This window comes from Carassius auratus, chromosome 39, assembly GCF_003368295.1.
Source record: "Carassius auratus strain Wakin chromosome 39, ASM336829v1, whole genome shotgun sequence".
NCBI lineage: Eukaryota > Metazoa > Chordata > Actinopteri > Cypriniformes > Cyprinidae > Carassius > Carassius auratus.
In genome coordinates, this window is record NC_039281.1 from 9793865 (window position 1) to 9817989 (window position 24125).

Sequence of the window (24125 nt, forward strand, 5' to 3'; positions counted from 1 at the left end):
AGCATATGTCATGATCTGTTCTGATGTTGTCATGAACCCTGAGCTGCACACGTTCTGCTCAAGAGATTCGCTCGTTTCAGTCTCTTTCGTGTGTTTGATTGGATTCATCAGTGTTCCTGTAACTGCAGTAAATATGATACAAACACATCTGCTGATGACTCACATCTGAGCTGAGGTTGTGAGGGATTATGGGAGCTTTTGGTGAAAACACAAACACACACACACACACACACTCTTCAGTCTTACATGCAGAGGTTTCTGAAGTGAACTGAAGTCGGGTTAGCTGTAGTTCGGTTTCTAAGGTCCTGCTCATAAACAGGTAATGATGTCACTTCCTGTAGTCAGAGAGGAAGTGCCTCGATCTGGTCCAGCAGGATGCTGGAGAACAGGAACAATGCATCTCTGATTTCACACACAGACACTGAGAAACACACGTTCATTTAATGTAGTTTAAACGTTACACAGGTAACACATTTAGGTTCTAAAAACATTGTGGGAACATCCCAAAACATTCAATATTAATATTCAAATAATGATCGCAAAACAATCAAATGACACAGTAAAAAATGTTTTGAACTTTCTGAGCATATTCAGAAGTAACATTTTCATAACTTAATGAAAACATTATAGATTGTGTTTTTGTGCGCGCGTTTTGATAAAATTAAATCTGTTTATGTCCGGAGAGAGTTTTTGTCTTAAACAGTTTGAAAACTCGTTTTGTTTTCATAAAGTGATGCATTTCTTAGTAAAACATGGTTTTTCAATGAACTCGCTGTAAGAAAAGGATTAGCCAGTACATTTTCCGTTCATTTTTACAGATGGGTCTAGTCAATGCATAATTCAAAAGACAGGTAAAAACTTGTGTATAACCAATATGGAAAATTAAATTCCTTCATAATAACAGGGTGGATTGTGCCTGGATTTCAGAAAGACTTTCCTAAGAGTGTCGTCGATGTTGACAATGTGTGGTTTTGCAGTATTTATGTGTGACAGAAGAGTAAATGGTTTGAAATAGTTTGTCATGCAGCTGGACGTAATAAATCTGAGACAGACAGATGAAGAGAGATTTAGTTGTGCAGGAACACAGATCTGAACTGATCACATTAACCGGATCAGACGTCTGATTAGTGTTGAGTTAGAGAGTCCTGTCACGTTCACACACACCTGCGTCTTAGTGTGTGTGTGTGTGTGTGTGTGTGTGTGTGAGTCAGCGGCTGCGTCACTCTGCTGATTCTTAAACACATATATGAGTAATCAATCCAGTTTGGCTGCTGCTGTTTTTCCATCGTCTTGCGCATCGACTGTGTGTCAAGTTGAAAACTTAAGTTATTAAAGTGTAAATGTAACTAATTTTGTAATCTTTGTAAAGGTTTCTTGCACCAAAAATAGCTGTAATTGAGTAGCACATCAGCATACATTAAAGCAGCTCAAGTTTGAATGAATGCTGAATAGGCTTTTATATGCAAATGAGGACAATTATGTTAATGAGCTCATGGTTGTGAATTTTTGGGTTACATTTTACAATAACATTCTATTTTTTAATACTAGTTAACTTTAAGTATTATTAAATAGCATTATGAAATGTCAACATTTACTAATGCATTTTTAAAACAAAAAGTTATATCCGTTAAAACTGATTAATGGACCTGTATTACATTAACTAACAATAAAGACAATGTTTATTTCATCATTTAGTAATATTAATGCTTTTTTCTAATGCATTGAATAATACATTTATTCAGAATTGTCTACTTTTTATTAGGATTTGGTTACAGTACTTATAACAGTACTTAAAATATACATAATATAACATTAGAAATCTGTGCAATGTCTCCATTTAGATAAAGTGTGTGCATAACATTAAACAGAATAGTTTAGGTCTTAAACTGTGTATCAGACACAAGTCACAGTGTTTAGCTCTGAATGAGACACGTTTCCTTGTGCTCATCAGATAAATGCTAATCTGACACCATGCTAATCTCTTTTTCTTTGCAGTGAGGATGAGGCGATTAAAGCGTGTGCTAGCATCTTATTAGCATGTGTTATTAGTTACACTAATCTGCTGGAGGCCTGCAGGAACAACACGCTCTGAAAAACGCCTCGGATCGCTTGCAGGCGAGGGGGAAATCTGCAGCCATTTTTCTTCTCTCGGCCTTTTGTTTTTACGAGCAGGATTTTCTGCTGCGGTGTAGAAGCGTACGATGTTATCAGAGGCTGAATTTATGCACGGAGAAAATTCATTTGAATCACGTTCATTCGCTGCGAGAGGGGGCAGATGTTTGAATCACTTTAGCTCTCTGTGTTTCTTGTCATCTGCTATTGATTTAGCACGCTCCCCTCAGACCCATCAGGCCGCTTCTCATCACTGCGGCTTGATTTTCGCTGAAAATAGCATTCTTTCTGCCGTGTGCCTCACTGTTTTAAACAGCAGGATTACATCTGTAAACCGTGCTGCCCCCTGCAACGATCCCGATATATATTTAAACATTCCTGAGTGTTAGAAGCACGCGGTGAGTCAGAGATTAGCGCTGGACAGGAGCGCAGACAGATGGCACCGACTCCAGCTCAGGATTTCAGCAGAGATGCTTTGGATTGAGAAGTTAATCTGTGCTGCTAGAATATCAAACCATCTGTGTTTAATGAGTTAAGAGCGTCCGAACTCAACTTGTCACACCTGCCAAAGGCCAGAGATTCTTATCAGTCAACAAACTGTTTTTAATTCATATATTTAGATCTTTTCTAAAGACTTATTTTTAGGTTAGCCTTTATTTTCATTCATGCACGTTCCTCTGTTATTTTTACTATTAAGTTGAATTAATATTTTGAATTTGTTTTTATTTTGATACATTCAGTTTCAAATTTTATGGTTTACATTTCAGTCTATATTTTGGTTAAAGTTTTGTTTTGGTTATTTTTATATATATATATATTTTTTTTTTTTTTGAGTATCTTAATCACTTTTTATAATGAGAAATGTTATCATGGCAACTAGCTGTAATAAAGTTATTTTGTCATTTTAAAGTAACAAAATAGTTTTTAATCATTTAAATTTTAGTTAATTAACCCATAATCAGCACAGGTCATCTTGTTACTTTCATATTTAAGACGACTAAATAAAGCTGCATCTAAAGCAAAAAAACAATAATGAATTTGTTCCTAAAAAATATTATTATTATTATTTTATTTGTATTTTTTTGTGGCTTAATATGAGGTATATTCCTTATGAATGGGTGTAAATGAGGTAAATGAGGTATTTTCTTTTTTGGGAGATGTTTGTGTGTCATTGATTTAAATCTCTCATTTGTTTACATCAGTGAGTATCATTCTTACTCCATATATGTTAGCCACCAGCCAACTGGTGCATAATGTTGTATTATTTACTTTCCAAAGCCAGTTTGTCACTGTCGCCACTTAGCGATTGTTAATTCTGGACCCTGGAATTAAGTCATGTACTGCTTCACACTCATATATAGATGAACTTATTTTTCTCCTGTGTTGGTAGGAACGCCATCTTTGAGCAGTTCTGGTACTGTGATGGTGCTGGTTGGTGATGAGAATGATAATATCCCATCATTCAGCTCAATGTCTTTCCACACAACCATTCCTGAAGATGCATCCACTGGAACGGATGTCCTATTGCTCAACAGCTCCGATTCAGACGTGGGACTCAATGGAGTGATCAGGTACAACACAAAAACTATAATCTATGCTTTTTAATGTGTTTTGCAATTTTGTCTTCAAACGATCAGTGACACACAAACACATAGCACTACCTGTTCATCATGTTTCTCGAAAGTGCCCCTGCATGAGCTCTATGGGGGCAACATGCTCCACTTTCTCAAAAACATGCTAATGAGGATGATAATGAAGTATGACAGACAGATCAGAGCCCTGTGGGGGGCAGCGGGAAAGTGAAGGGCTTCAGTTCTTAATTCACAGAACCAGCTTCATGCATCAATACGACATCATAGTTCTCACCGATCACGAACTGGCGTGAGGTGGATGATGCGTGACTGTGGATGTTGGTGATGTTGTCATCTCGCAAGGGTTTGTTTTTCACACTTTGTTCTGTAATTTGTGGAATTCCCGTCTCACCGACACATGCACACAGTGAAGTTGTCATGTGTGCATGTTACTGTCAGAACGAGTTTGTGTCACAGGCCCCGAAAGTGAACCTTGTTGAAACTCAAAGCAGCATGGGAACGGCTCGAATGGGGTGTTTTTGATCAGGACTGGTTCATGATGCACAGCTGAGAAAACATGCTGCGGGAAATCTGAAAGTAAAGATGAATAAAGAATTAATATTACTGCTGCCCATTTGATAAGATATTGGGCAAACAAAGTTCTGAATTCTTGCTTATGAGGAATTTGGGTTGGGGCAGGTGCTGACACTATACCACACCAAAACATACAGCTTTCCTGTAGCTCAAATGGTTGAACCTGAAGCAGTAGCAATGCTAAGGTCATAGGTTTGATTCCCAGGGACAGTGAGCACTGATGTGTGTGGGTGGTTGACAAATAGCATTGTTTGGTCTCCATGCATGAATTGAATCTGTTGTGTTTGTGATTTACAGTTACAGTCTCAGTGGTGGGGATGGTCAGTTCTCCATCAACCCATCCACAGGCCTGATCATCACCAGCTCCTTGCTGGATCGAGAGGCAAGGGCGAGTTATGAGCTGCTGGTGGTGGCCATGGACGGTGGACAGCCCACTCCACTCTCCAGCTCTGCCACAGTGTCTGTGGTTGTGGCCGACGTCAACGATAACCCTCCAAGGTTTCACCATCATCCATATGTTACGCACATACCTGCTTCTACTTCCACAGGTGCGTCTTCTGTGGCAGGGGTTAATGGTTTCATTGGGTTGTTGTCTGTCTGATCAACATCTAATCAATTCTGTTCTGTTTTTTTTTTAAGGCTCGCTGGTCTTTGCCGTCACAGTAACAGATGAAGATTCCGGCTCAAATGCCCAACTTCACTATTCGCTCACTGGACGTAATTCAGAAAAGTTCAAGATAGACCCAATCAGAGGCGCCATCACTGCTAATGAAAAACTCAGTGGGAGTTCAGAGCTCACCTTCACGGTCCACGTAAAAGATGGAGGCACCAACCCCAAAACAGACAGCACAACTGTTACGGTTCGCTTTGTTACTGGAGGAGACTTTCCCCATATTAGAATCAAGGAGAAAGCCTTCACCTTCCCAGAAAACCAACCCACAAACACTGTTGTGACTAAGGTGACTGGATCTTCACCCAGGGCAGGTTCTTTGTCGTACTACATTGCAAGTGGAAACCTGGATAATGCATTCCACATAGATCAACTTTCAGGAGAGCTGTCTATCAAAAAGTCTCTGGACTATGAGAATATTGAGAAGTATGTCTTGTGGATAGAAGCCAGAGACCAAGGCTTTCCTCCTTATTCAGCCTATGAGAAAGTAGAGATTGCAGTTCTGGATGTTAATGACAACCATCCTACTTTTGAGCAAGATCCATTCCGCGCTGAGATTTTAGAAAACCTCCCTCCTCAACGTGTGCTGATAGTATCTGCATTCGACCAGGACAGTGGACCAAATGGGCAACTGGAATATGCCATCATTGAAGGCAACAAAGAAAACAGCTTCAGCATCAACCAAGCAACTGGTGAAATCCGCACAACACGACCACTGGATCGAGAGAAGGTCGCTCAGTATTCTTTGAGAGTGAAGGCAACGGATAAAGGTAGTGCTCCTAAAAGCACGGCAGTCAAAGTCTTGATCAGTGTGCTGGATGTTAATGATAATGCTCCCAGATTCTCCAAAATCTTCAGTGCCACTGTACCTGAAAATGCACCAGTGGGCTTCACTGTTACCCGAGTAACCACCACCGATGAAGATGCAGGAGCTAACGCTATAAGCCGATACTCCATTAGCGATGCAAGTCTTCCCTTCATTATCCACCCCAGCACAGGAGACATCACCATCAGTAGACCTCTAAACAGAGAGGACACAAACCACTACATTGCCAAAGTCTCAGCACACGATTCAGGATGGACTGTTAGCACAGATGTCACAATTTTTGTTACAGATGTGAATGATAATGCTCCAAAATTTAGCAAGCCGTCATATTATCTAGACTATCCTGAGCTGACAGAGGTCGGATCCATTGTGACTCAAGTCTCTGCCACAGATCCTGACGAGGGTTTCAATGGAAAAATATTTTACTTTATCAGATCTCAAACAGAGTACTTCCGAATCAACTCCAGTTCTGGTGAGATTTTCATTAAACAGCAGCTCAGGTATCAAAACTCCAGTGGCCACAGTAACATCAATGTAAACCGTCATAGTTTCATCGTCACCGCTTCAGACCGAGGCATCAAGCCACTCATGAGCGAAACCACAGTTATCATAAATGTAGTTGACAGCAATGATAACCCACCCAAATTTGAATCTTCCTTTTACTTTACCCCTGTCACTAAAAGCGTAAAAGTTGGCACCAGACTCCTCAAAGTTACAGCCCATGATCACATGGACTTTGGCCTGAACTCTGAAATAGAGTATGCAGTATCTGGAGGCAACAGTTCCAGCAAGTTCCGCTTGGATAAAGAAACTGGATTGGTCACAGTAGCATCCTCGCTTACCGCAGACTCAGATAAAGTTTACCTGCTTGAAATAACAGCAAGTGACAAAGGGAACCCTCCTCTGTCCGCTAAGACAAAAGTCAAAGTAGCTGTTACAGAAGAGAACCATCATACTCCAGAGTTTTCACAGAACCAAGTAACAGTCACTGTGTCTGAAGGTCTGACTGTCGGCACAGCCATCCGCACACTTTCAGCTCGAGATAAGGACAAGGACAAACAAATGAATGGGCTTGTTACGTATAACATCTCCTCAGGTAATGACGATGACTTGTTTTCAATTCACAGTCAAACAGGCGTTTTATCCCTGGCAAAGCCACTGGATTACGAAACAAAACAGAAGCATGAACTCAGAGTTTCTGCAACAGATGGTGGGTGGATTGCCAAAACAAGCTATGTTACAGTTAATGTCCTAGTTACTGATATAAATGATAACCCTCCTGTGTTCGACCCCGTGGAGTACTTTCCAGTCGTGCAGGAAAATGTCCCCAGTGGCACCACTGTGGTAAAAATGAATGCAACTGATAAAGACTCTGGGCCAAATGCTCTAATGGCATATGTCATTCAGTCATCAGACAGTGACTTGTTCATAATTGATCCCAACACAGGAATCATCACCACGCAAGGATTTCTAGACTATGAAGCTAAACAGGTGTATCACCTTACCATCAAAGCCTTCAATGTTCCAGATGAAGAACGATGCAGCTTTGCATATGTTAACATTCAGCTGAAAGGTGCTAATGAATACGTCCCTCGTTTTGTGTCAAAGCAGTACTACTTTGAGGTCTCAGAGGCAGCAGCTAAAGGCACAGTCATTGGGGAGGTGTTTGCTAGCGACAGAGACTTGGGAGAAGATGGCATAGTGTATTACTTGATTTTTGGCAGAAGCAGAAAAAGGGGTTTTAGCATTAATAAAAAGACAGGCCAGATCTATGTCTCAGGACCACTTGATCGTGAAAAAGAAGAAAAGATTTCTCTCAAAGTCTTAGCTAAGAATGAGGGAAGCATAAGAGGGGCAGATATTGATGAGGTGCTTGTAAACATCACAATTCTGGATGCCAACGATCCCCCTGTATTCACCCAGGAACTCTATGATGTTCAGGTGAATGAAGGACTATCCCCTGGAGGCCTGGTTACATTCGTCAGTGCTGAGGATTCTGATTCTGTCCCTAGCTGGAGCAGATTCACCTATGCCATCGCTGCCAACTATGAAAAAAGTACCTTCACCATCAACCCTCAGACAGGACAGGTGTCTGTGGCTTCAGAACTGGACCGGGAAACTATCCCTGTGTACAACCTCACCATCCTGGCAGTAGACTCGGGTTCTCCAGCTGCCACCGGCAGTGCCATTTTAATTGTGACCCTTGAGGATATTAACGATAATGGACCAACTTTGGAGACTACAAGTGGGGAAGTGATGGAAAATCAGAGGGCAGGAACACCCGTGATCACACTCAGCTCAAGTGATCCAGATCTTGCACCAAATCAAGGACCATTCTCCTATAGCCTCGTTAGCACTGGAGCAGCATCCAGTTACTTCACTCTCAGTCCAACTGGAGAGCTGACCACCAGCAGAGAGATAGACCGAGAGCAGACAAGTGATTTCTACCTCTCTGTCATAATCAAAGACTCTGGTATTCCTCAGATGTCCTCAACAGGAACTGTCCACATCAAAGTCAATGATCAGAATGATAATCCCTCAGAGTCTCGCTCCGTAGAGATCTACGTGCATTATTTTGGAAATATGTTCCCTGGAGGATCACTGGGGGTGGTAAAGCCACAGGATCCAGATACACAAGACACATTCCACTGTTCTCTGACTCCATCAGCAGCTGTCCTCTTTAGCATTCCCACAGGAACCTGTGACCTCCGCTCAAACAGTCGCTCCACAGATGGCACCTTTGATTTATCAGTGCGTAGCAACGATGGTGTCCATGATGCTGTCAACAGCCATGTCCGTGTTTTCTTTATTGGATTCAGTAATGCCACAGTAGACAACAGCATCCTTATACGTGTTATCTCCCAAAGTGCCAGTGACTTCCTTACTAATTACTACCTCAGTTTCCTGCGCATCGCCAATTCACAGCTAGCTGGTTTGGGCACTGGAGTCCAAATCTATGGGGTGTTTGACCTAAACAACAGCACTTTCCTAATGGCAGCTGTTAAGCGTGGTCATGGCCAGTACGTCAATCCAAGTGGAGTCGCCACTTTCTTCCAGAGCATAAAGGAGATTCTTCACAGACAAAGTGGAGTTAAGATTGACTCTGTGGACTATGATCCCTGCTCCCACAATCCGTGTCAAAATGGGGGGAGCTGCAAGAGGCGGCTGGGTGTTGGCCAAGACATGAAGACGGAGGAGAGTGTCCCGGTCATCCTTGTGTCAAATCGCCCCCTACAGCCATACGCTTGTAACTGCAGGCCAGGTTATGCCGGTGCCCTCTGCGAGACTGACATCGATGAGTGCCAGCCAACACCTTGCCACAATGGAGGAACTTGTCAAAACCTGGTCGGTGGATTCTCTTGCTCCTGTCCAGAAGGTTTCACTGGGATGGCTTGTGAAAGGGACATCAACGAGTGCCTTTCAAACCCCTGCCAAAATGGGGCACTATGCCAGAATTACCCCGGGGGCTTTAACTGCCTGTGCAAATCTGGATTTGCAGGTACAGTCTGTCATCTATTTTATTTTACCAGTAACACAACCACAGATGTTTAGCAAGGCACATACACGCAGCTTGCACACAAGTTTGTTATCCTTTTAGGCCAAGAAAAATATTTGCTTCTAAGTAATTGGAGGGGTGTTGTAACCCAAGCATACAGTGGCCATTGCCAAAAGCAGTTTGCTGTTAGGGTCACAGACTGGGAGGTATCAGCTGTGATGCAGATCAAATTGTCATGTTTACTGTAATGAAAGTAGATGATGAGATTTTCAACCTAATAAGGACACGGCCATAAACCACCTTCAGATTTCACCTGTGCTGTGCAGTTAAACTGCTTATACTTTGTTTGTACAAAGCGGTCTCTGAGTTTAAGGACCATGTGGCTTTTTTGAGTCCATTTTAAGACAGGTTAAGTCATAGATTTTTTTTAATATATATACATTTTTGAATGCAGAGATCATTTGTAAAGCTAGCTAGGTCAAGCCATTTCAGAGTTTTTAAATCTGTAAAGATGACATAGTTGAAGGGACTTTAAAATCAGTTGGTGTATTTAAGTATGAATCTGTCTGTGATGTTTGCCTTTGAATAAGCATGTGTGACAGCCTTAGCTTGAATCTGCTCTGTTTGCGCAGGTGTTGGCTGTAGCTTTTGGACAATGTTTTCAAAATGGAGCTGTAACAGACGTTTTGTTTCAGGCTCTGAGTCATTACAATTCGTTTTTTATTCTGATCATAACAAATGACTGCAGTGTGTTCACATCGGAGGCCCCAGATAAATGGGGCTGCTAGAGAATTACACCTATTGACTTACAGTAGTGTGCATGCACTCCAGCTGAACCCCACACTTCCTGTTTTGCTAGCGGTGATTGGGTTTTCGTTCTTCATGCCATTTGTCTTAGAGCGTTACATACAGGGAGCAGAAAAGGAAAGAACTCAACTTAAGTTTATGCTTGATCATTTGTATGTACAGCCATTCTGTTTTTGTCAGTCTTCAGCGTATTTATGTGTTTTATATCAGCGCCTCTTTTATGGGTCTCCCAGAACCAGTGCAGCTGATGCACCTTCATGACAGACTTTCACCCTTTCTTTCTTCGAAACTTGGGTCCATTTACAAGGTGTAAGTCTTCGAGCTGTTTGTATTAGAAAGATAAAGTGTACCAGAGATATGAGAAAGAAAACACATGGGATTCTGGGAGCCCCATATGAGAACGGTCTTCTTCGTCTGTCGTGCTCACCTCATTGTTTTCATTGGTGTTGTTTCATGAATTCAGGGAAAGCCTGTGAGTCCATCATCAATTACTGTGAGTGTAACCCCTGTTTTAATGGGGGTTCCTGCCAGAACCGGGTGGAAGGCTATTACTGTCACTGTCCTTTTGGTAAGTCATCATTTCAGCCCCACGACCAGTTCAAGGTCCTTCAACTGCTGCTATTAATTCTGGACTGTGTGTGAGACTGCAATGCAGAAACAAATGTGTTATAGATTACAAAGAATGAATTGCAGTGTGAATTTGTCAGTTGACACATACTGTGGTAAATGTTCAACCATATTTTCTGTGTGTTGTTCTCTGAATGTCATGAGTTTTTCACTGCCTGAAATTATTACACCGCAGACTGAAAGTAAATCACTCTCGCTCTGCAGGTGTGTTTGGAAAGCACTGTGAACTGAACAGCTACGGATTTGAGGAGCTGTCTTTCATGGAGTTCCCCAGCCTCGACCCCAACAACAACTACATCTACATCAAGTTTGCCACGTTGAAGGAAAACGCCTTGCTCTTGTACAATCATGACAACCAGACCGGCGACAAGGCGGAGTTCCTGGCCCTCGAGATCTTCGAAGGCAGAATGAGGTTCTCGTTTAACTTGGGGAGCGGCACATACAAGCTCATGACCACCATCAGGATCTCAGATGGACAGTTCCACACGGTCATCGCCAGGAGGGCAGGAATGGTGAGTACTTTCGATCTGTCTATTAATCAGTCTGAGAGGAACCTTCAGATTGGTAATGAAGATGCTTTACTCTGATCTCGCAGGATTGAAGTTAAAGTGTTTTTGTTCACATGGGTACTCTAGTAGTTTATTTCTGCATCCTTTTCCAAGATATCAGTCTAAACTCTTAACTCTCCTGGACTTGTAGCATTAAATCTCTCTGTAAATGGCTTGTAAAAACACTTCAGCACGGCATTACTGCAACACCTTAGCGTTGTGTGATCCGACTAATGTTCCCTGAAAAATGGTCTGAAAGTCTGTTGAAGGCCTGAGAGTAGAGCCGTGTGTCATGAGAACCCAGCCCCTGCGGTGCAATAAAGAGAACCCGATCTGTGTGTTTGGAGAAGAGGATGTGGGTCACTTCTGTGGTTCTGTGCGACCGTTTTCTTTTTTCTTCCTTTTCTTTCTAGACGTGAGCTTGAGCAGATGTTAAAGTCATACATGGCCCCTTGTTTTCCCTCATGGAGAAAGCCGAACTCTGACAGTCAAGGGTACTTTTGTTTAGTTTAGATGTCCAAGTTTACCCCACAGCCAGATGCGTTGGATTTTGGCACGCTGTCTCGAGCTCATGTTTTTTTGTGTGTGTGTGTGTGTGTACTAGAGAGTCGGAGTTTATCGAGAGCTGGGCTTCGTCCATGTTTTTGCTCTTCACTTGTTTCTGCGTTGTGTGTTGCAACTTAGATGGTTGATGGATTATAAATAGAAAATTAGAAATCAGCTCGCACACCCACATGCAGCATGTGTTTCCAAACACCGTCCAAAAAAGCTGCTCAAAGCCAAATCTATTTAGTACAGACTCTGAGAATGCTCTTTGACCTCGACTGGGTCCAGTTTCAGATTTTCAGACCAATGCAGTCTAGTCGTGCACTGGATGCACACTAAACCACTCGTGCAACAGTTTGCATCAATCTTCTTGAGTTATGACAACATGATTGAGGAACTTAATTTGTAGCATTAACCATTTGTTGACTACTAAGTTTTTTCAACTAATTTCAATCCAATTGCATGGTTTTCCCAGCAATTGGGAACAATCTCACAACTTTCTCTGTATTTTTTTTTTTTACTTTTTAAAGGGCCAAAACTTTCTTAAAGTAATATTTATGAAATGTTCCTATAACTTTATTAGTATTTGAGATACGTTCGCATAATGTTGAGAAAATGTTCTGAGATCAACATTCTTGGAAAGTCCTTATGATGTTATTTTGTACTTGAACGTTCAAAGAAACTATTTGTAACCTTTAAACAAAAAGTAAATCTGCTCACAACAGGAAAACTAGACATCATAACATTCTTAGAATATTGAAAATACACAATGATACATTTCGGGTGAAAATAAAGTTGGTAGAATGTTAAAGGAAACATTTTTGTAATCTTTAAAAAAACGTTCTTATCACAATCAAGAAAGAAAAATCAACTGGATATTTCAGCGTTTTAGAAACATTTCAAAACAATGTTCCCACATCATTATTTATATACCTGAATATTACCTGTGTAGAAATCAACTGCCCAGTTTTCAAAGTTAACAAGACAATTTAGTTAAGTTCTGCTGCATGAAATTGGTTTTAGACTCATTTCTGAAAGCAACCCTTTCCTCGGCTGGAAATTCTTTGCAGCGGTGTGCGACTCCTGGAAAAAGGAGCACGTCGTGGTCTGGTTTAGTCTTTTTGAAGTGCATTAATGCGATGGCCAGACGCTCGAGCCACGCAGGAAGTCTTCTGTATCAGCACTTAGCACAGAAGACAAACACGTCTTGTTTCCATTGTTAGTGTAGGATTTTCCTTTTATAAGCTGAAATTCCTCTTTTACGGAAGTGAAGTGTCTGTGTTATTTGTACGTTGAGGTCGTGCTGTTGTCTGATGTCAGTCCTGCTTCCCAGTGCCTCTGTACTCTTTGTTCCTCCTCCTCTGAGATGTTTTTCTCCCAAATGTCTGCACGGGACTCATAAAGCACTGTGAGGACAGGACAGATCACTGTAGAATGTCTTGCGGTAATTTATACACCAGCATCTGGGTGTCGTTTTTTTCCGTGTAGTATTTTGTAGGCTCAACAAAATACTCAGACTTGACAAATACGTACAGGTCACTTTATTCATGTCATTTAATATCCAGATACATTCCAATATGTTTTTACTTTGATTTAAAAATGCATATGGATTTCTGAGATGCTGAAGTAGAATGCTTTGACTTTGTTAAAGGCTGCATCTCTCACTGTGGACCTGTGTGGAGAGGAACAGGAACCGGGATACTGTGCCGTCAGCAATGTGGCTGTTCATACTGACTGGTGAGAAACACACATTATACAGTTCCTTTTATACTGTGTGTCCCACTGTAGAGCGCAACAGTGACCACATGCCAAGAGGCCTGGGTTTTGAGGCCATTTTCACTGTTCATTTTCACCACAGAGTCTGACATGAATCACAATATTGCATTTTTTTAAACAAAATAAATAGATATGATTATGTGTGTGTGAGAGAGAGAGAGAGAAAATAATTTTAATTATTAATAATTTTGTTAATTTAAATATATTATTGGTAGATCTCACTTCAGAAATGTGAGTGTATAAATATTTATAAATAATTTAAAATTATAAATATTTATAAACATTATAAATAAATAAGAATTAAAAGTTTTAAATATTGTAAAAGTAAAACAAATATTATACATAAAATATTACACAATATATGTTGTGTATATATTTCTTCGTTGATATATAGTAACATGTTGTTTTATTAAAATGTTACAATTATTGGTAGATGGTTGGCTTCAAAATTTGAAACATTTCAAAATTATGAGAAGTTCTTTAATTATGAAATTAGAGCATTTAAATAAAATGTTTGGACTGCTATGTCAGCAAAAAGAAAAAAATATTTTCTTAGTATTTTGGTCTTATTTTCTAGTATAAATAACTAAACACTCTTAAATCAAGATACATTTACTTGAGAAGCAAAATTACTTAAGGTATTAAGTTTTCTGAAAAATAATAAAAAAAATTGTTCGTTTTTGCTTCAAACAAAAACAAATATTTGCCAATGGAGTCAAAAAAAATAATCCTTATTCAAAGGGAAGACAAAATGATTTTTCTGACCCGACTGACATATGTTAGCTCTTGTAAATATCACTTAAACTAACGGTCAGTCGTCTTGAAAGATTTATTGTTGCCAGTGAAAGTCACTTGCTCTTCTGGAAGCTGAGTGTCGGTCTGCTGTGTCTCGTCTCTCAGGATTCTGGATGTCCAGCCGAACCGTCTGTCTGTTGGAGGCGTTCGCTCGATTGAAGCCCTCCTGCATCGTCGAGGTCAGGTGGCCACGCATGACTTTGTGGGGTGCATCATGGAGTTTGCTGTCAATGGACGTCCGCTGGAACCATCTCAAGCTCTGGCTTCACACGGCATCCTGGACAGGTCTGTCACCAAACACACACACACAAACACTAAACACGGGCCGTGTCACTGAACGACGGCTCATTCGGCTCTCTGGACGTCTGTGAATGCAAAATGAAAGCTGGCTCCAGCTGCTGTGAATTTTCTGGAGCGGGTTGAATAGTGTTGGTTTTATTTCAGGTGACTGATGCTTTGAAATGAATGCAGCTCTTTTGCATCTATGCTAATGTTGGAGTCATGGACTCTTGTGTTGCTGAAGGTTTGGTGTGTCTTCCGTCCACAGATGTCCCAGGTTAGAGGGTGTGTGTGTCGCCGAGCCCTGCAGACACGGTGGGACGTGTCTGGACATGTGGTCATCGCAGCAGTGCCAGTGTATGGAGGGTTTCACTGGACACACCTGTGAGAAATGTGAGTTTTTGCGATCTGGAATGATTACATCTAATTTTTTCTTAACATATAATTCACGTGTATTTGTATAACATTTTATTATCTTTGTTTTTCTGGCTGTTGACAGTTTTCAGATTGATGTGTTGAAGAGAGTTATTCACAATCCCCTCCGGAAAAACCTTTAACTCTTATATTTCAACAGCATCAAACTAATTTTGAACCTGGCTTTATCCACATTTCTGTTCTGGAAATGTATGCAAATGAGCATGTATGCATATTTGCATATATATGCATATTCAATTTGGACAGTGCCTTCATTTGCATATTTAAATGTGACCTTTCAGAAAACATGAAATACATTTTTGGGGATGTAAACAGTTTGACTTTGTTCACCTGTAGCGTCAGTAATACTTTGAAAAGCATGACTCCACCACAATATACAGTAAATACTAACAGTGTGTTTTCCATTGGCCAGAGCAACAAATGACAAAATAACATCAGAACCAGTCGAAAGCATGTTGTTTGGTTTCTATATATGCTGCTGAAATCTTCATAACAGTGTATTAAACACCAAATATTTTATGTGAGAGTTAAGAATTGTCCTTTTTCTCTTTATCGCGTGACATGCACAGATCCATGGAGTCTAAACCAGAGTCTTTGTGTTGTTCTCTCAGACATCACTGCAGATACAGCTCTGTCTCTGGACGGTTCGGGTCGTTTGGACTACGGTTTGAGTCAGAGCCGCAGGAGAGATGTGTTGTTGGCACGAGCGCTGCAGGACCCCGGCCGACCCGTCCCGGAATACAGCAGCCTGGAGCTGAAGTTCCGCACTCGCAGCGGCTCGGGAACGCTGCTGCACGCACAGGAGAGCTCCAACTACACCACCGTCAGGGTAAGTGTGCTCTGGGATCACGGCCAACCGGCTGAACTCGCTTCCCCTCGCCTCTGCATCCACAGCAGCTGCTGACAGGACGTCCCGCACAACTAGTGAGGCCGCAGAGAGCTACTACTCAAAAACACACAAACACATTCACAGTATCTCAGTCTCGCACATCTCAGATTTGTTCTTTGTTCAAGATGGATTCTCCAATTCCAGATTTATAGGTCTGTAAATAATTTTTCTTCTCCACTGCAGTTCTGTTGCCCAAACAAAATTGTTTTTTCCATTTCAGTAATGAAACAGTCAGATTAGCACATGCATTACACTCTGCATTTAACGTGACGTTCTACTCGGAGATGCTCAAATCCTCAGACTCGGAAGTATATGCATTTCAATGGAAAAACTGCCAACTCCTTAACATAGAACTTAAGTGAATCTGCTGCAGTCAAGTGGAGCAAGTCGTAGCTCTCAGAAAACTGTAATTACGAGGTCTACGAGAAATCTTGTAATCGCAGTAATTCTGACATATGCCATTTAACGCAACATTACTTCAGTTATTACGAATATCATTTAGGTGTTCATTTTCAAAAAACAACATTTTTAACATGTATTAGCATATTTTTTGTATTGCTTTGGTACCGAAATTGGTACCGAGAACCGTGGATTTTCACTGGTATCGGTACCGAATACTGAAATTTTGGTACCGTGACAACACTAGTTGTAGTTTTCAGTTACAATACTGTTTCTTTCTTTCAAACTAGTTATCATTGCATGTTTGTTTTACTAAGAAGGCTATACCCGGATGCATGCATTTGGGGGGGGGGGAGTGTAAACACACCTGCAGACAAATCAAAATATTTAAAGATAAAATAAAAATATATAGTTTGGAACAGAGCTGATATGAGTGTCTTAACATTGTCGAAATGCTGCAAGATGCATCGCGTCATACTACAGGTGAAATCGTGCATTATTATTGAAATGCTTACACACATCACATTCATTGGTCTTCTTTCTCTGTGTCTCAGCTGAAGAACGGTCTGCTGCAGTACGTGTCTGACGCTGGTGTCGCCGGTAAGGTGGAGAGGATTGTGGGAGATGTTGTTTTGTCTGACGGTCAGTGGCACACACTCCTGCTTCAGAGAAACGGATCTTCCACCGTTCTGCGGATCGACGAGTCAAGATCGAAAGTCATTCTGCACAATACGCAAGACTTCGGAGGGATTGACGTACACACACTGTCTCTCGGGGGCGTCCCGACCCGATCAGCACAACAAAAAACCAGCCCAGGTCAGTTCCTTCAGTCCACGTTCTATAAAACCTCTCATAATGATGGCTTTAAGTTTCATTGTGGAGAATTTTGCACTGCAAGCTGCTTCCAATAATTTATGTAAATATTTTAATCTACAGAAACGACTCTGACAAAATTGCATGCTATGAACTAAACAATTTTACAATTGAGTAACATCTGACTCGCAGGCAAAGGATGTGTCATAGTTGGCACGCTCATTCAGATTTTATTCCCGAATCCAATCTTGAGAGTGTTTTCCTCCACGAGTGAAAGTGACAGGAGAAAGTTCAGAGAAAGTGTGCGTGTTTGTGTGCTAACTAGGTTAAACAGCAGACTGCCAACAGGAAAAAATGTCTGAACTTTTCTCTGCAGGACCTGCAAAGTGCAGCAATCCACAGACACTTGTAGACACTTCAGACTAGAGCTCTCACAAAGAGAAAAGACAACCGTTTAGCCTGCGATAAGACTGGAATCTTTATTAGAGCTCCAGACAGGCTGAGCAAGATGTGTTCGGTGAAGTCTCATAGGATAGGGAAAGAATCTTTTAAAATATTTTGGGTTTTCTTTAGTGTCCCTCGCTCATGTCTGTAGTTTCAGAAGAGATCTCAATGTTTCAAACTTTGCTCTGATTCACCAAGACTCAAACGGCATTTATATGAACATAATCTGAGCTGCTATCCACATTACTTTTGTCAACTATTGACTAACTTTTGTCCATCTCAGACGTTTCTCCTGATATTTCTTGGGTGAAATAAAACAAAGTTGAAATCTAAATGAAACCTTACTGAGGAAACTCAGAGCAAAAATACCACAAGCAGATGTTCATATATGGTCAAATTGAGCTGTTGGGTTGTAACCCACTCTTTACTGGCAATCCAAATAATAAAATGAAATTATTCGAACTATTTTAATGTAAACATGTTTTGTGCACGTCAGGTCATGCCATTTCTAGATTCCAGGTCTGGAAGTGGGAGAACGTGAAATAGAATTGGGCCAATCTGCTTTTTCATTCTATTAAACAGAACCAAATGTTCTGTGTTTGAATGGGAGATAAATTCAATAAACATTGATTTTCATTGTTGATGGTTAATCGTTAGGCAACATGATAGTGCAGGTCTGAATCAGTAACATTAAGATTTTCCCAGATGGTGTAGTCTTAAAAGATTGCATTTTTGGCTTGCAGGATACTTGTGCTGAAGAGAAGTCTGTTTCTTTTCCTCCTGATGTAAAAGTGATGATTTGTTGATATGTTTCCCAGGGGTGTATTTTGTTAAATGTTGGCTGATACTACAGCAATCACAATGCCAAACGAAATGTCTTCCTGTGTAGCGTTAAACTAAGCAATGTCCATTTCTTCCAGTCAGTCTCATTTCTTTGTCATGTTGGGGAAGCTCTAGTCTCTCATTTAGCCAAACGATTGACTTGCGTTGTACATTTTATTGCAGTTTGTAGCTTTTGACCAAAAATCCACCCATTTAGGACTATTTGATTGACATAAAAACAAACTGTGACCTTTTATCCACCTTTTAGGAGCGGGTACATCTTAAAATAGTACTCAACTGTTTCTGAGTTGATTTGAGTGCTAGTTAATATTCCTCTCTCTGTGTTTCTAGGTTTTGATGGGTGTTACGCCTATGTGAAATATAATGGAGAGATGCTCCCCTTCAGTGGTGAACACAGGACTGTCTCCATCTCCAAGACTGATCCCTCTGTGAAGATCGGCTGTCGTGGCCCAAATCTTTGTGAGAGCAGCCCTTGCTGGGATGGGCTGATGTGTGTGAACCAGTGGTACACCTACCAGTGTGTCCCACCAGGTGACTGTGCCTCGAACCCCTGCCAGCACGGTGGCAGCTGCATGCCCAACGCTCGTGGAGGCTTCACCTGTGCGTGTGAGGAGTCCTACACGGGCAGAGTCTGCGAGAGCCTGGTGGCCTGTCTGGGAGTCCGGTGTCCACAGGGTACGGAGTGTAAGCTAGGAGCCAATGGAGGATTCACCTGTAGTCCAAGCCCCACCACCGAGGAGATGGTTCTGCCCATCTGGGCCGTTCCTGCAATAGTGGGCAGCAGCGCGACTGTCTTGGCGTTGGTGGTTTTGAGTCTCATCCTGTGCAACCACTGCAAGGGCCGCAAGAAAACCAAAGTGCCAAAGGATGAGAAGAAAACAAAGGAGAAGAAGAAAAAGAAAAAGAAAGGCAGCGAGAATGTGGCATTCGATGATCCAGACAATATTCCGCCTTACGGAGATGACATGACAGTCCGGAAACAGCCAGAGGGAAACCCCAAACCTGATATTATAGAGCGGGAGAATCCTTACCTGATCTATGACGAAACTGACATTGCACACAACAATGAAACCATTCCCAGCGCTCCTTGTGCTCCATGTGCAGGACCAGAAGCAGACATGGAACACTACGACATTGACAACGCCAGCAGCATTGCTCCGTCAGATGCAGACATCATCCAACACTACAAACACTTCCGAAGCCATACTCCCAAGTTTTCCATTCAGCGCCACAGTCCACTGGGATTTGCTCGCCAGTCCCCTCTTCCTCTAGGTGCCACAAGCTACACTTATCAGCCGACCTACACCCAGGGGCTACGCTCCACCCCTCTCAGCCATTCAGCTTGCCCCACGCCCAATCCCCTGTCCCGTCACAGCCCAGCACCCTTCAACAAGCCACCCTCCTTCTACCGCAACACTCCCACCCGTGAACTCAACTTGGCACGCCGTGAGGGAAGCCCTCTAGATTTCCACGGCGATGTGTGCCAGCCTGGTATGTTCAACTATGCCACCCGATTGGGAAGGCGCAGCAAGAGCCCTCAGACCATGGCGGGCCATGGCTCTCGGCCTGGGAGTCGTCTCAAACAGCCAATCGAGCAGATTCCCCTGGAGAGCGGCCCTCCTGTGGGGTTGTCCATAGAGGAGGTGGAACGCCTCAACACACCTCGACCCAGGAATCCCAGCATCTGCAGCGCCGATCACGGGCGCTCTTCATCTGAGGAAGACTGCCGTCGACCTCTCTCACGTGTCAGGAACCCTGCGGATGGCATCCCTGCTCCGGAATCCTCCTCCGAGAGCGACTCCCATGACTCCTTCACCTGCTCGGAGATGGAGTATGATCGCGAGAAACCAGTTTCTTATAGTTCTCGCATGCCCAAGCTCTCGCAGGTCAACGAATCGGATGCAGATGATGAGGATCATGGAGGGAGGATGCGACAGAGGCGATACTCCAGTCGACGTGCCGAGGGTGGGCCTGCCAGTGGCCACAACACACTATCGGAGTATCAGCACCACACTTTACCCCACAAACTGGGCCAAGGGTCCAACAACTTCAACTGGGACAACCTACTGAACTGGGGTCCGGGGTTCACCCACTACGTGGATGTTTTTAAAGACTTAGCACTGCTACCAGAGAACTCTGCTGCTAAAGACATCGAAATGAAGAGTGGCGATGGCTCCATCACGATTCTGAATGAGGGCGAAACCGAGCAGTATGTATGAGAAGCACTGAGTCCTCATCTCTTCGCCCTCTAAGACTGTATTCAGGAGCCATTGCGAAACACACAAAATTAATTTCTGAAATTTGATTAAGACGAACTTAAATGCAGCAAGGCAGAGAACTGATTCAAAAGACGAGCACCAAATACCTTTCACAGAGTGCAATAAAGAAACACACTAGGGGTTGCACAGACTAGTCATTTCATTTGCCATTAGTTGGTGTGTTAGGTTGACTAATCGTGGATTATGCAATGGTTCATCCCAGTATATTTGCATGCCATTTTTTTTTTGTACAGTATTGGCCAATTTTATTTGTAATTTAGTGAACCTAGAGCACTTTGTGCTCACAAAGCATATTGTAAGTGAACCCCACTGGTGCTATGTAATGACTAAGGTCTTCCGAGTGTTGCATTTACCAGCAGCAACAGACCGCTGATGCTGGATACCATGTTATGAGTCATTTATGTTAAGATAAACAGAAATCCACATGTAAACGAATAGTTGTGCAACCTCTTCTTACAAACACACCAACAACACAAAGTCTGGAAGAGGAACTGTGAGAGGTGAGGCACTACCACAAACACACATATGAAGTGAATCAGTTTTAGTCCATCAGTCTGTTCTGTCCTGTGAGTTCAGAGTGCTAAAATAAAGTTGGCCACAATCAAAGGTCGTTGTGACCGTCCGGCGCTGCAGCCCTGGAGTTTGGGCTCCATCCGTTGGACTGATTTTCCTTTGTGTTAGTGCCTCGACCTCTAGGAATCACATCCATGAGCTCGGTGTGAAAAGCAAGGCCATATTTGGCTCCGGTTCTGCACACTTCAGCCAAAATAGAAAGAAAAGCTCTGGAACCATCCGCCAAGAATGGGTGTTTCTCATCCTGAATAACTGGCTGCCGTCTAAAACAACAAAACCTCCAGATATGAGGTTAATCAGGCCTCTGCCTTCTGGATATTTGAGGATTTACATGTGGGAGCACGGACACTATGGCTTTGAACGGTTGTTTGTATTGGTGTGTTGCAGGTTTCGTACAAACACGCTTGACCTGTTTAACGCAACGCCCACCTGCTAAGAGACTATGAACTTGTGTACATTTTGTATTAATGTGGAAGCTCTTGGAAGTCAATGTTCTCTGTGGTTTTGTGTTTTTTGTTGTTGTTTTATTTTGTTCAGTGTTTTTAAAATGTACTTTTTTTTACTGTTTATTAACTTAAAGGTTCGTTTTTATGGATATTTTTCATATGCTGGAAATGAGGTTCTTACTTTCAGCGGAAGTAAAATTGAACTTCTTTTTTGTTTTTGTTTTTACATTTGTTACTTATGTAACATCAGTATTTTCCACTATTTTGATAAAACTATAACACAATGTCTGATTTATACGTGTAAAAGCCAATAACAGAATAAAAAAATATTTATTTAAAAAAACTCAATTTTGGTTTGATGTGATGAGACTAGACTGAATGAAAGCAAGGAAATAAAAAAAAAAGCTTCAATGCATTTCACTATGAAAAGCTGCTTTTGTAGACAGAAAGAAATTGATATGAAGAGAATAAAATATTTAAAAGCTGAGTTTGGATGAAAATGAGTCCTGATCCACGACCAAAAAAAACTGAAACAATTACTGTAGTAATAGTAGTATTTAATTAAAGGTGACACATAACAGTCTGAGCAGCACATTTCACTGTAAATTAAGTAAAGTTCTATTGAATCTGTCAGTGTAGCTTTAAGAAGAGGCTGTTCAAAAACAACAGACACTTTAAATTATAGAAGGGAGGTTCAAATGTCTGAGTGACAATTTCTCCCAAAAATCTGGCAAATGTAGCTTTAACACTCTTAAAAGTCAGGATATGTCAAATCAAAAGAGACACATTTAAAGCTAATTATAATAATTTAAAACTGTAAATGAAGAATCAGCCAGAATGAGCAAAAGACGAGCGACGGAGCTGTTGTTTGCTAAAGCAACACAGCTGATTCTGCACAAACTTACAGGAAGCGACTGTGAATAAACAATCACACGTTCTATAAACCAGCGTGTCACTGATGCTGCCGAGACGCCAACGCTGCGGTTTTGGGCTACTTTAAAACTGTTGCTGTGACTGGATTTTTTTCCTGTGGTTTGAAGTTTTAACAATCACACATATTTTATCAGACTTACAGTATATAACCTACACAAGCATGGCTTTCATGAGAATGATCATTTAAATCAATTTCCAAATAGGTGGTCACATTGATTTGGAACTTTTTGAACAATTCAGGTTTTTATTTTTGATGAAGGTAATCTCTTTCAGGATGGTTTCAGAAAGTTACTGAGACTGTACACCCTTAATTCTCTCTGAACGTCTGATTCCCACAATCTGCCTGACCATCCCATTCCAAACACGTCCCGTCTATCTCCTGTCCATAAGTGTGAAGAGGACGTCTTTGCATTGAACTCAGTGTAGACTGCTTTGTATAAAAGCATCTGCTGCATAAATATAAAGATTTGTCTGCTGATTATTCTCACTCAAACAGGCCTAAGCTTTAAGAGGGAACCAAAAAGTTGAAACTAACTCAAAAATCTGTTTGGTGGAATTAAATCAGGCTCAAACCATATAAACAAAAGTGGTGAACATATCAAAGCAGCAGGAAGGAAAAGACAGAAAATAAAAGCTGATTTATGCTCGAGAACCAGTGTCTTCATCAACACTCTTCACAGAACACTGATCTTTATACTCAACAACAGCTGCTCCCCGTCAGCTGATTGGAGCACAGGGAGAGAGGGGCGGGGCTAATGCTGATTGCCTTTCCTTCTACACCAATCAGGTGATCTAGAAATTATTCAAATATTTATTTGGTCACACACACACACACAAACAACTGCATTGTCATACATACTGACCAAAATATATTGATTAACATAATAACACATGGCCAGTAATAAATAGTTTTGGCTGCCATATATTTACAGATATATATATTCACTCATGTAGATGTCACACACAACCTTAGCTACAGCAGTAACTTTCACAATAAGTGTGTTTTGAAGATGTTCTGCCTCATCTCAGAACATCAGAGTAATTAGGTAAAAAACAGTTAAAAAAAGGGTTTCAGTATTCATTTTCTATTGTTACCCAAATGTGCTGGTGTGAGCATTATGGAGCATTAAACACTCTCGTGTAATGTTTGTTTCAGAAGCGAGACTCATAGAAGTATTAAACTTACGATGTTCCAGGAAATCCATTATACAGACACAAGTCTTCTTGTGCTTGAATGATTTTGTCATCTTAAAGAGATACTCCATTTTTCATTAACCATGTCGTTCCAAACCCATAAAAGCTCCGTTCATCATTTTCATTTTGTGGTGGAGTATCTCTTTAAAATGTGCACAAAGGAATCGATACGAACAATCAAAAATAATTTTATAAAAAGTATCTGATTCCAGTGAGGGTGTAGAATTTAA

The 24125-nt window shown here is 41.4% G+C and overlaps 1 protein-coding gene across 1 annotated transcript in view; it reads left to right on the top strand.

Annotated features, from left to right (window-relative positions):
• Nucleotides 1-22107, top strand: part of LOC113058041 (protocadherin Fat 4) — a 74247-nt gene extending 52140 nt beyond the window's left edge. The window contains 11 exon segments of the mRNA XM_074559858.1: nucleotides 3503-3683; nucleotides 4575-4825; nucleotides 4917-9272; nucleotides 10540-10644; nucleotides 10908-11215; nucleotides 13449-13534; nucleotides 14474-14653; nucleotides 14916-15040; nucleotides 15694-15911; nucleotides 16925-17186; nucleotides 18801-22107. Coding sequence (XP_074415959.1) covers nucleotides 3503-3683; nucleotides 4575-4825; nucleotides 4917-9272; nucleotides 10540-10644; nucleotides 10908-11215; nucleotides 13449-13534; nucleotides 14474-14653; nucleotides 14916-15040; nucleotides 15694-15911; nucleotides 16925-17186; nucleotides 18801-20689 — 7961 coding nt within the window. The 3' untranslated portion in view covers nucleotides 20690-22107.
• The last annotated feature ends 2018 nt before the right edge of the window (nucleotides 22108-24125 follow it).